This window comes from Sus scrofa, chromosome 2, assembly GCF_000003025.6.
Source record: "Sus scrofa isolate TJ Tabasco breed Duroc chromosome 2, Sscrofa11.1, whole genome shotgun sequence".
Lineage (NCBI taxonomy): Eukaryota > Metazoa > Chordata > Mammalia > Artiodactyla > Suidae > Sus > Sus scrofa.
Window position 1 is genome coordinate 102,334,527 of NC_010444.4, and position 13,686 is coordinate 102,348,212.

The window sequence follows — 13,686 nt, forward strand, 5'->3', positions numbered from 1 at the left end:
TGTAGTACATGTTGACAAAAGACAAAGCGGCAGACGTGGTAAAACACTTCTGGTCAAGGCCAAGAGGGGGAAAAATTGGGCTGCTTGAGCGGCCAGCGGGCTGAATCCCTCGCTTCCCTCACCTCTTTTTTCCCAGTGTTAAGGGAGCAGGGGCCTCACCGCCCCACCCCCCTTTCCCTGGCTCTGGTTACAGCCTTTCGAGTTGAACAAACTTGCTGCAGGCGGATTGGCGATCGGGAGCTCTCGGACTGGGGCGTTGTATTTATTAATTTATACTCTGCCGCGCCCCGCGCAGACCGCTCCTTTGTATCCGGCCGCGGCGGCCCTGGGCTCCCGGGCCTCAGCGGGGAGCACGGCCCCCGCGTCCGCCCGACCCTCAAGGCCGGCACGTGCTGCTCCCGCCCGCCCGGCCCGCCCGGCCCGCCGAGGGGGCGGAGGCCCAGCTTTTCTCCTCACCCGCTCCGGGCCAGGAGGAGGAGGAGCAGCAGCAGAAAGAGGCGACAGCTGCCCGGCTGAGAGCGCGCGGCGGAGCGTGGCTGCGGCGTCCGGCGACTCTCGGCAGTGGCGGCGGCACGGCCGCCCGGGATGTTCCCGGGCACTTCCTGACTGGCTGGCAGCGCTCACACCGCCCCACTCGCACGCCCCCGGCCCCCAGTCTCGCTGGCTGGCTGGCTGGCTCTCGCGGGCCCGCTCTGCCTCGGCCGCGCCGCGGTGGAGGCGAGCTACCGGAACGCGGCCCGGGATGAGCTGACTGCGGGAAAATACGCCGCCGACGGGCCCGGAGAGGCAGTGAGGACCCGCTTTTCTCTGAATCGCCGCCCTGCCCTTGAATTTGAGATCATGTACGTACGCATCGCGGTCCTGCTATTGTGTCCCCCGCAGCGCGTGCGGGGCGCCCCTGAGCGAGGGGCTCGTGCCCATCCTCGCCTCGCGCTGTCCCCCACACTTCCTGTTCTGATGAAAGCGATCCTTGCGCTGACCACGCGCCTCTGCTCCCCCCCTCATTCCTGTCTCTGTCCTCCAGGTCCATTCACATCGTGGCGCTGGGGAACGAGGGGGACGCCTTTCATCAGGACAATCGGCCGTCGGGGCTCATCCGCACTTACCTGGGGAGAAGCCCGCTGGTCTCAGGGGACGAAAGCAGCTTATTGCTGAACGCGACCAATACGGTTGCACGTCCTGTGTTCACCGAGTATCAGGCCAGCGCGTTTGGGAATGTCAAGCTAGTGGTCCACGACTGTCCCGTTTGGGTAAGGGGCTGCAACTGCTTTGTTCAGATGCTGATGGAGCTTTTCTCCTCCCCCCCCCTTTCCCCTTTCATGAGTATGGACCTTAGGCGTCACCTGGATGGTTTTTAAACATTTCGTGGCACATCTTTGGTCCTCCGTTTCATTGGGCAGGGGCCAGCCTAGTCAGAGAACACTCTCAGAAGGTAAAAAGCCCCAGTGGCAATGTGAAGTGCCACACTTATCGGCTGTGGGGGTTGTCCCTTGGTAGACAGCTGACAGTTGAATGTCCCAACCCCAAGGGACAGGGTCACTAAGTTTCACCAGCAGAGAGCAATGTTTTTTCATGCTACCCAGTGGGTGATATAGTAATATTAGTGTTCTAAAAATAAAGCTCTCTGAAAGCTCAGCACAGCAAAAATACCTTTCACTGGGGCAGCTCAGAAATAGGACCCCTGGAAAGGAGGGGGAAAGAGGGACTGGGAATTAATTTTAAATGACTCATTTATAGCACTGTCCACCTTTGAAAAAAATTAGTGTTTTCAGTGTTAATAATGCAGCTATTCTTGTTATATCTAGCCATTTGTTCTGGTAACTCATAAATCAGAAATGTTACTAATACTGCTTTGGGATTTTAAAAAGCTTTGAAATTTGTGATAATTAAAAGAAGTTCTAATGAAGTTGATAATTCCTAGTCTAATTCTTGAGTGATAAACAGGGAAAGCAGTCTACTCCCCGACATGTGTAAATGTTTTCAGTACACACTAGCATTATATTTTGAATGTTTCCATATAATCTTTATTGAAAGTTTCTGATTCTGTACTGATATTGAAGTTATATTGCAACTAAAGACTGTTTTATAACAGAAAAAGTTTAATACCTGAGAAAGAAAATGTAAATTATCATCATGTGAGATCACATTTAAATAGCAATTTAAAAAACTCAATTAGAGGCCATAGGGTACTACACCTTTTAAAACAAATATACATAGAAACATTTCTTGTGCAAATTACCATATTACAGGAAGAAAAAGATCACTTGCCCAAATAAATTTTCGGCTAAAGTAAGTTTATGTTAATAGGCTAAAATAACTTAAAAACAGACTTTGTCAATAACAGGGATGCTGTTAAATTCTTAATTATAACAGTGATGATACTGATCATAAGAAGCATTGATAGGGAACTTGACTGCAATCCGTGCAAGAAAATGAAGTGCTTCTTTTACTTGGGTCCTTTAATTGTGGAAGATGTTACAGTCTGAAAACTTACTGGTTCTACCCTCAGTTGAACAAATGTTGAGTGAATAGAGTAAATGAATGTAGGGAAAATAAAATAAGCTGAATTAAGCTGTTAGGATAACCTTTTCTGTTTTTTCTTTGAGCAATTAACTTTTTCCTGTTTTTTTATGTTGTTTCTTTAGCAAAAAAGCCACACTTGGGATCTTATGAATTTCAGTAAATGAAATCTTCCAAATGCATTAAAATTTGACTCCATGATCTTGATTTTTTTTTTTTTTTTTGGTTGTATGCTGTTATGTGTTATTATGCTAATCACATTTGGTTAGACTCTGGCCCTGCTTAAGGCTTTGAGTTTGTAACTAAGCACAGTTTTCTGGGTTATTATGATCTTCAGACATAGTAGAGCTACTCTTTATAAGGTGCTTTTCTTCTTTGATGGTAAGTAAAAGTCCATCAGAGATGTGAAAAATGATTGTATTCATCAGCTGATATTTGATATATACTGAATTGGAATATTAAGTACAACAGGGCAGATAGAGCCCAAGTTTTAACATCAAAAGAACCTGACTTCAGATCCTCACCTTGCTACCTAGTGGCTGTGTTCCTGGGTAAAGTCACATATTTTCCCTGTGTGTAAAATAAATATCATAATCCCGCCTCCTAGAGCTGTGCCAAAGAGTAAATGGGGTAGTATATATAAAGGTCTAAGCATTTAGAACTATGTAGTAGGTACTCAATAAGTGGTAGCTATAATAATAATGTGTTTATCACAACTTTGCTGTAGCTGTGTATCACTTAAACCAGCAAAAGGAACATTTTCCCACCCATCATTCAAGATTTACGCACAAATAGGAGAGCCCTGGGGGCTCAGTGGGATTTGGATCCAGCGTTATTACTGCCGTGGCTCAGACCACTGCTGTGGTGTGAGTTCAGTTCCTGGTGGAAGAATTTTTTTATACCACAGGTGCCATCAAAAAACACCCAGACAGAAAAACAAACAACCAAAAAAAAAAAAAAAATAGAGATTTACACATAAAGTACATTGAGGCAGCCATGTTGATACCTAGTGAATGCTGTATTGCAGCTACACAATCAAGTAGAATAAAGTTGTTGTTTTGCTATAAAAATTCAAATTATTTTCAAAAGATGAGTTCCATTCCCTAAATGTGGCTCCAAGCCTCATGTTGCATAACCTCCTAGAGGAAATCCTGGAACTGATTTACAAGGGGTGGGAGAATTCGATTTCCTTCATATTTCTAGAAACCAGTGGAGTATTTTCTCTTTGACATAGTTTGAGAAGAAATGTGGTATTGTTTTCTTGGAGTTGGAATGAGATAGCTGTGCTTCTCTATCCTAGTTTTCTTCTGTAAATCTGTAGCCCCACTCTGGATCTTTGCCATATGTATTTGGCACTTTTTAAGTAAATGTGCTTCCAATTCATTATATTTAGCTCATTATTTAGTATGTCTCTCTTAAACCCACCCTTTTTTGTTATATTATTATTTCATTTCTAGATCTTTTCCTGTTTACCAAAGATATTCCATAAAAAGCAATGAGGTAATAATATATGCAAATGTGACTTGTGCAGGGTTTGAAGCTCTGATTTGTATTAAAATTATTTATAGTTTTTATATCCTCAATACCACAGAGTTAATGATGCCAAAACCCATTTCCTCATGATGTTTTCCCTTAAATGATTTTTTTCTTCTACTCTCCTCCAGTAACTCTGAAACTTTGAACCATTTAGCATGCAAAGAGTGGTTAACTTTTGATTTGTTCTGAGTTAAATGGCTGCTCAATTTAGGTTTAGTTTATTCATCCCATTCATCTGACTTTGCCCTCTTTCTTTGTTGTACGTGTCCACCCTCTTATACTTGTATACTTTGACTACTGTAACAGATACAATTGGAACTGAATGGGTCTTGTGGTTTGGGATTTGGAAATCAGCGCAGAGCTCTGCTGGGAAGCTTTCACATCTTCTTAATCTGAGTCCCATTTTGCTTATCTCCTTTTTTATATCCTCCACTGAGTTCCAGGCTTTGCCTTTGCTGTTGACATCCCCGTAGTTTGCCCTTTGTGGTTTGTTTTTAAATCTTCCTCTAAGAAGGCTCTACCCATCTCACTTTCAGTAAGGTATTCATGTCAAAATTCTGCAATTCTTGTTGCTCAGAGTAAACTTGGAGAGAATGGGCAGGCTATGAGGCTGGAGGGAAATGGGAGAGGCTTTGCTGGGACTTGGGGGCGTGCTGGTGAGAAGAAGCTCTCTTCGAAAGGGCGTTATTGTAACGCTTCTCCAGAATTTCCCAACATAGGGTAAAAACTCTGTCATGATTGATTCAAACCCTGTTTTGATCTCATATTCAAACTGTCATAGCAAACTGTCATAGCCCAACACTTTTTGGACTTGTTAGACACCTAACTGTCTATTTTGTTAATCTAGCTTTTTTATATCCTAGGAGTACATACCAGAGGCCACAAGAAAAGACAATAATTAATAGTTAACCAGAATGTGAGAAGACAGCCACTTACTCATATTTAGCAATTGTATTAAGGCACATAAAGATGTTTTTCTTATACCACTATTCACCCAATAACTAACTTGAACATTTATTTTTTAAATATTGCAGCACTAAGTTTTAAGGAGTAGGGGCCATAATACATTACTATGGCCTCAATTCTAAATATAGATAGTATTAACTGTAGTCTAAAAGAAAAGATTTCTAAACTGAAAAGGTTTATCCTGAATTTTTACTTGATATGAGCAAAATGCATGCATTGCAAATATATTTCTTGCCATGTTAACACATTATAGTACATGCTATCTTTTTATAGAGGCACCCCCACACACACACCCTATGTTCCTCTCACATGTACACTATATATATGTGTACATACACACACACACATACACACACACACATATATATGCAGTGCTGTCCAAAGAATGGATAAAGTTGAAAAGTACATATAAATTTTGAGAATATGGATAATATAAATGGAACTCCATGGAATTTATTGTATTCCAATTCAAAACTCTAAACAATCCTGCATTATCTAACTGGGTCACAGAAAAGCCTTTAAAGCTTTCTTACACTGATGCTTTTGCATCTAATGCATAGTGTTACATTTTTGAAACTATTAGGTGATAAAGCTAAGGCATAATTTTAAAACAGAGTGCTTATTTTTAAGTACAAGTGTTGAAAGCGGTTCCTTACTTCATCAGATTCTTAGGAATTCTCAGATTCTATTTTACCACTACACAGTAATCTAGGCTAAATGAATAAAGATAAACTTTTTTGAAAAGTTGATAGACTTCAAACATTTTAAATTTCATGAGATTACTTCTTCAAAAATAAGTGAATTTTTTAAAATGAATCCCCTAAATTAAAATATAGCAACAATTAAACTAACGTGTTACAGCTTATTTCATGATTGTTTTGAAGTAGACTAAAGGTTGCTCTTTTCATTTTGGTTTAGGACATCTTTGACAGTGATTGGTACACCTCTCGAAATCTAATTGGAGGTGCTGACATCATCGTGATCAAATACAATGTAAATGACAAGTTTTCATTCCACGAAGTGAAGGATAATTATATTCCAGTGATAAAAAGAGCATTAAATTCAGTTCCAGTAATCATTGCTGCTGTTGGTACCAGACAAAATGGTAAGTGTTTAGTTTTTCTTTTATATGAGAGTGCAGGTATTGTATTAATTTTAAATAGAAATAAGTTAATTAATGATTAATACAGGGATTTTTTTCGGGAGGGTGGAAAGCAAAATGACTGTGGCTTCAAATGCCAGCTATTAGCTCTTCATCAGTGAATATGATAATGAGACATCAAAGGGAAGTATCACAAACTACTGGGTATAGGTGATTCTGCAGGGGATAAATTTGTCTTTTAAACTGCTCCTCTGCAGAAGTGAAAGAAGTCAGTAATTGTGTTCTTTTCCGTAGAGGAGGGGAATTAAACTGATTCTGAGCCCTGGAAAACTCTTTGAAAACCTAAGGGTGTATCCGCTTGAGAAGGGTAGGTTGTCCACACAAGGATGTGGGATTGGGAGCAGAGTTTTTAGGTAGGCAGCAGTAGTACAGCACCACCCAAGAGACAGGATTGTTGACTCCAGAGCTGATGGATTAGTTCGGTTCAGTCAGTTTCAGCAGTTGCTACTGTGCATACTCTTGTCAGATATCTCAGGTCCAGCTCAGAATTCACTTTGATTTGGTGGAATCATAGTGGTTATTTCCTCAATATAGCTGTCTTTAAATTTTTATTTTTATCCTGTTTTTACCCATTTTTCCTTGTGATTGAAGTGTAGCAAGATAAAGGACATAGGTTTCACTCATTTGAGAGTAGAGTTTACATATGTGTATATCTGTGCAACCATCACGCAGACCAAGATATAGAATATTTGACTCACTCCAGAAGCTTCTTATGCCTCTTCCCAGCTAATAGTACCCTTTCCCAGAGATAATTACTATTCTGACTTCTAACAACATAGATTCGTTTTAACTATTCTTGACCGTCATACAAATGGAATTACACAGTATGTAGTGTCTTGTGTCTGACTAATTTCATTTAGTGTAATACTTTGGAGACATATGCATGCCGACTCTCTGTAATTTGTTCTTATTATTGCTGTGTATTATTCCATTTGTGACTGTGCCATGATTTATTTCTCCATTCTCCTTTGGGAGATGCTTGGGTTGTTTCCTAGGAGTAGGATCGTTGGGTCATAGGGTGGGTATGTGTTTGGCATTAGCAGATGTGAATAAAGCAGGCTTGACCCTTCTTTGACCCCACATCCTGTCTACTTCCCTAACTTTCTTTTTATTGCTGGTCATGATTCTTGAACGAGTTATCCACACTTCCTGAGTCCGCTTCCTGACTTCCCATTCATATTTCAGTCCACTACAGTCTGACTTTGACTTTCACAATTACACAGGATCTGCTTTCACTCAGGGCTGCCAATTATACATACCTACTGCCAAATTTAATTTGCATTTTAATAACAATTATCCCTTTGAAGTTATTCAAGCACACCTCTTCCTCTGCTTAGTAAAGTTACTCTTTCTTTCCTGGTTGCTCTAATTCTCCGTCTTCTTTCCTTGCCTTCTCAGCCCCCTTTATGCATATACACCAAATCAATACATCCTGTAGGTGTTGCCCAGAGTCCCATCCTTTGGCTTCGGGAAGCCCTCTTGCTGTTTCCTCTGACCCTGAACCTGCTAATCCATTGCCCAGGCTTCTCCTGTATAGGCATTGGTTATTGCCCAGACTACTTCTCTGGCTTCAGTCTCTCTCCTGACCCACATCCCCACAGACATCTTCCTCTTTCTGCTGAGTTCCCTGTCTTGGTGAATGATGCCAAGCCCATTCATTCACCCAAATTAGAATCATCCAAACTAACTTTCTCTCCCTTTCCCCACATCTAGTTAATGAAGAAGCTCCTTTGATTTTATATTTTAAATAAGCCGCAAACTTGCTTTCTCATCATCTCTCCTGGATTTCAGATTCTATCTATCTGAATTTAATCTAAATATCTATCATAGTGACTTCCTTTTTGGTCTAAGGAGACAGTTCCAGATTTTTGTCAGATCTGAAACTTATACAATTTTGGAGGTCCTTTATGAGAAAAAAAGAAGCTACAAAATTACAGACACACACATATATACAAATAAATATTTATTTTGAATGTGAAAAGAAAGCACAATAGATTACAACTCTGAAAAGCTGTCAAAACCCACAAACATTAAAAAAAATTTCTACTTTTTAAAAATCTGACACTTCTTTAACTTGTCTTATGCTTTTTAGACAGCTTAGTCTTATCAGTTCTTCATATAATAAACACTTTTTGAGATTTTTCTGTAGAGAGAAGAGAGTGAGAGTATTTCTTCCAACATTTTTCTTCACTCTCCACATCTTCGGGGTGCCAGGCACTCCAGTTTGTGTTGTATTCACTTGATGCTCTGGCTCTTTGTGTCATGACGCCAATTAGTCTGCACAGTGGGTGGAAGAAGCATTCCTGAAGGCCATTCGAGTACCAAGACAGCTTGAAAACATTTATAAGGAAGTGACTACAAGCCACAAATAATATCTGACTAAACCTAAATTTAAATTCTTCTTAGCAGGATCCCAAAAATGTCCATAGCCCTTCCAAAGCTGCCTGATGGAAGGTGAAGTGAGTTGGAGTGGACAGAGACAGTGGTCTTAACCACACATAGTAAGAATATCTTATTTTGCAGATTTTACAAAAGCATATGTCATGTGAAAGGATCTGATGCCCAGGTTTCTCCCAAGGCTTTGAAAAGGACCTGCAAGGAGCGACCTTGAAACCTAGGCTTCCTGGTAAATTGGCCTCTGGTCTCCTGCTCCTGCTTGGCCTCTTTCTGTTTTTTGTTTTGTTTTGTTTTTTGTCTTTTTGTCTCTTTAGGGCCACACCTGAGGCATATGGAGGTTCCCAGGCTAGGGGTCGAATTGGAGCTGTAGCTGCCGGCCCACGCTAGAGTCACAGCAATGCCAGATCCGAGCCGCGTCTTCAACCCACACAACAGCTCACCGCAATGCCAGATCCTCAACCCACTGAGTGAGGCCAGGGACCGAACCTGCATCCCCATGGATGCCAATCAGGTCCGTTAACCGCTGAGCCACAATGGGAACTCCCTGCTTGGCCTCTGTCTGAAATAAATCCTCCCAGAATAATCATCCTAGAATATGTCAGATCATGGATACTCAATTCTTTAAATTTTTTAGAAACTTTCTTCTTTTTTTTCTTACTTATTTTCGAAATTTCAAACTTAAGGAACTTGACAAGAATAGGACAGTGAGCCCCCGAAATCACACACACACACACACACACACACACACACACTTTTTTGTGTGTGAACCATTTGGGAGTAAATTGTAAACATGGGATTTCTTTAGTCCTAATTAATTAAGTGCATCTGATCTAAGAACAGAGCTGTTCTCCTATTAACCAGTAATGCAGTCGTCACTCAAGAATTATAACATGCCATATAACATACCTATTATACTATTATACTTTTTTTTTTTTTTTTTTTTTTTTTTGGTCTCTTGTCTTTTAGGGCTGCACCTGCAGCATATGAAGGTTCCCAGGCTAGGGGTCCAATTAGAGCTGTAGTCGCTGGCCTACACCACAGCCGCAGCAATTTGGGATCTGAGCTGCGTCTGCAATCTACACCACAGCTCATGTCAATGCCAGATCCTTAACCCACTGAGTGAGGCCAGGGATCCAACCTGCGTCCTCATGGGTGCTAATCAGGTTCGCTAACCACTGAGCCACAACAGGAACTCCCTATACTGTTATTTAAAATATAACCCATATTCCCATTTTTCCACTTGTTCCAAAGTTGATTTTTTTTTTTAATTCAGGATGAAATTAAGGACTATGCATTTAGTTGTCATGTCTCCTTAGTTCCTTTTGATCCAGAACAGTTCCTGGTTCCCCAGCCTTTTGTGGGTGGGGTTTGGGGGTGTCTTTTATGACATCGACATTTTTAAAGAATTGAAGCCCATTATTTTGGCATGATTCCTTCAGTTGTGATAACTGTGGTTGCAAAATCGTGATTTTCCTGTCATTCCTTCTGCACTTAGTTGTTGGGATTCTTCTGTAAATAGAGCAGTCCCTTTTTTCTGCTCCCACATTTATCTTTTAAAGTCATTATGATTCATAAGTTTGTTTTCTTATAGTCAGTATTTTATAATCTGTTCTTATTCATTCTGATGCTCCAGTTACCCCACATTTGCCTTTATGCTCTTTCCAATTAAGTTTTGAATCATTCCTTATTTATTTATTTATTTATTTATTTTTTGGTCTTTTTTTGCTATTTCTTGGGCCGCTCCCGTGGCATATGGAGGTTCCCAGGCTAGGGGTCAAATCGGAGCTGTAGCCGCTGGCCTAAGCCAGAGCCACAGCAATGCGGGATCCGAGCCGTGTCTTCAGCCTACACCCCAGTTCACGGCAACACTGGATCCTTTAACCCACTGAGCAAGGCCAGGGACCGAACCCACAACCTCATGGTTCCTAGTCGGATTTGTTAACCACTGCGCCACGACGGGAATGCCCCTTCCTTATTTTCTGGCACAGATGTTCCAGGCTCACCGTAGACTTGGCCTGCCCCAGGACCTGTGGGCCTCGCTGCTTCCAGAGGGGTCCTCCAGCTAACCTTCACTCTGGCGCCCTTGGTGTCCTCCTTGCCCTCCCCCTTTTGTTAAGCAGTGAGCACTGAGATGTTGCTGCAGTGCCTGGGGGGTCCCACCTGTCCCTGAGCCTCAGCATCCCTCTTTGGTCCTATGTGTGCTGCCTGCATCCTCTCAGGCACACCTAATTTCTGGGCTGATGAATCTCTCCTCTAATTTGTGAGCGTTGCCATTTGTGTCTCCCTTTCTCCTCTGTCTTCCTACCTCCCCCCAACCCTCTCTTCCTTCCCTCCTTTCCCCTTTCCACCTCTTTCCTCTTGCTCTCTTTTTTTTCTCATGATTTCCGTGATTTGGTAGAGGGAAGATGGCAGTGTGGGCTTAATTAGCTTGCCCTCTTGCAAGTGAAAGCGATGGGGTCCCTTTATTCTCACATTCAGGTCTCAGCATCTGCTATACCATATACTCTGGCTGAAGGGCCCCTCTGCATAGCTCCTATCATATCTGCACAAGGCATTTATCCTTACCCTTTTAAATCATCACCTCTTCTGTGAAGCCTTCCATAATCCCCCAGGCAGAGTTAATTTTTCTCCTCTGTTCCTATGGTGATTGGGTTTTGTATACCTTTATTTTTGTACTTATGTTAAAATTGTCCACAGTCGGAGTTCCCATCGTGGCTCAGTAGAAAGAAATCTGATAGGTTTTGGGTTCGGTCCCTGGCCTCGCTCTGTTGGTTAAGGATCCTGCGTTGCTGTGAGCTGTGGTATAGGTCGCAAACATGGTTCGGATCCAGTGTTGCTGTGGCTGTGGCATAGGCCAGCAGCTGTAGCTCCGATTTGACCTGTAGTCTGTGAACCTCCATATGCTGCAGGTGCAACCCTAAAAAAAAAAAAAAGCTAAATAAATAAATAAATAAAAACATAAATAAATAAATAAAATTTAAAAAATTGTCCACAGCCATGTCTGTCTTGGCTTAGTTGACTATGAGTTTCATTTGTCTTTGTGTCTTTATAACCCTGCTACTTAGAGTGTGGTAAGTACCCAAAAAACATTTGTCCAGTGAGTGGATGAATGGTTTTATGAATAATATACATAAAGTGAAAAATCATTTTCACTAACAGGATGAAATTAATTTATCATGTGAGATGTGATTACACTGTAATTACAAAGCTAAATCTGGCTGTTCAACTCATGGACAGTTTTCCTCCCTCCCCCAGTCCCTTGCAATCCATGCAGCTATCCTGGTGTTCTGGTAACTTCTCTCCAGCTCCTTTAACAAGTTCAGCAAACACAATTAGTCTCATCTTTTCCCTTTGTTATACATGTTTTGACAAGCTTTACCGTGTCTGTGTGTGTCTTCATCATACTTGTGTCTGAATACGTTTTTGGCTTTTACTAAATATTGAATCTATCTTTAAAGTAGAAAATTTTCTCCAAAATTGACATGGGTGTATTCATAGTCTTAAGCTCCTGAAAGCAGGCATCCTGTCTTTTTCTTTGTGAAGCTCTGACAGAGCCTGGTAAATTGCTAGGCTGGAATTCCTGAAAGGATTTCTAAGACTCTTAAGTACTGGCAACATTGTAAACATCACCCTATAGGTTCTCAAAGCCATTGCTTTGAAAGGGATGCCATTCACTTGAATTCCAGAGTTACATTGTGTTTTCTTTTAAAAACACATAGATGTGTTGTGACAACACCAGAAAAGATAATGTATAAGAAGAAAAAAAGACTACAGTGTTATCTAGATGTGTAATGCTGATTCCCAGTGTTCCAGGGACCCTGAGGTAGGCTCACAGGAATGAGTCCTAAAGAAGGCACCACAATTTAACATTGTTTGGGTCTTATTGTCCCTGATGAAATGCTCTATGTAGGTATATTTAACCCATAAATGTTTTGCTAATTCTCCTACCTAACATGTAATGACTAGGCATTTTTTCTTCTTGGGTGCAAGTGAACTAAAAGAAACGTCTTCTGTGATATAGGAGAGATATAATGATTGGATATAAGGAGGCACTTTCTAGGTTAATAAGTTGCTTGTGGCTGCATACAATGGAAAACCCCATTCAGCTGTGTTAAATCTGACACTAGCTGGATTGTCCCTCAAATCAAGATTATTTCATAGCAATTATTTTACATTATGCAAGCTTAGTTTTTCACTCAAAACACTACTATTTTTGTCCAGAAATGAAGTTTAATGAGATGACCTGCCTACCCACTTCATTCCATCAACATAAGGGAGAGCTTTGTAGTGATAAGAAGATCTCTGTCTTGAGAAAATCAAAGGCACTATTTATGAAGGCTTTACGAAGAATGCAAAATACCAATGTGTTATTTTTCAAGATAGGCTAAAATGTGTATGAAAACTTTAGTTGCTCCGAACCTAAAATGATCTTAGAAAAAGTAAATGCAAGAACTCAGATTAGAAGTTACGGCCTAATTTAGAGAAACCAAACTTCATTTTTTTTTATTTTCAATTTTTTTAAATTTAAATTTTATTTTTATTATTTTTTGCTTTTGGGGGCCGCAGGTGCAGCATATGGAGGTTCCCAGGCTAAGGGTTGAATGAGAACTGCAGATGCTGGCCTACACCACAGCCACAGCAACGTGGGATCTGCTGCATCTGTAATTTGCATCGCAGCTCATGGCAACACCAGATTCTTAACCTACGGAGCAAGGCCAGGGGTTCAACCTGCATCCTCATGGATACTGGTCAGGTTCATAGCCTGTTGAGCCACAATGGGTACTCCCCCAAGCTTCATTTTTAAATCACCATATCAATTTCTGTTGTATGGCATAGTGACCCAATCATATACACAGTTCCTGTGCTGTACAGTAGGGCCCCATTGCTCATCCATTCCAAATATAACTGTTTGCATCCAAAATCCCCAAACTGTCTGTGCATCCCATTCCCTACCCACTCCCCCCAGAAATCACAAGTCTTCTTAGCTGTGATCTGCTTCTGTTTTGTAGATAGGATCATCTCTGCCATAGTTTAGATTCCACAAGTAAGTGATATCACATGGTATATGTCTTTTCCTTTCTCACTTATTATGAGAATCTCTAGTT

The 13,686-nt window shown here is 41.2% G+C and overlaps 1 protein-coding gene across 2 annotated transcripts in view; it reads left to right on the forward strand.

Annotated features, from left to right (window-relative positions):
- RHOBTB3 (Rho related BTB domain containing 3) overlaps window positions 221–13,686 on the forward strand; it is a 60,388-nt gene continuing 46,922 nt past the window's right edge. The window contains exons 1-3 of one of the 2 annotated variants that reach the window (XM_003354222.5): window positions 221–842; window positions 1,025–1,250; window positions 5,941–6,127. In XM_003354222.5, coding sequence (XP_003354270.1) covers window positions 841–842; window positions 1,025–1,250; window positions 5,941–6,127 — 415 coding nt within the window. In that variant the 5' untranslated portion in view covers window positions 221–840. The remainder of the gene's footprint in view (window positions 843–1,024; window positions 1,251–5,940; window positions 6,128–13,686) is intronic. The other variant, XM_021084548.1, reaches the window with a different exon arrangement.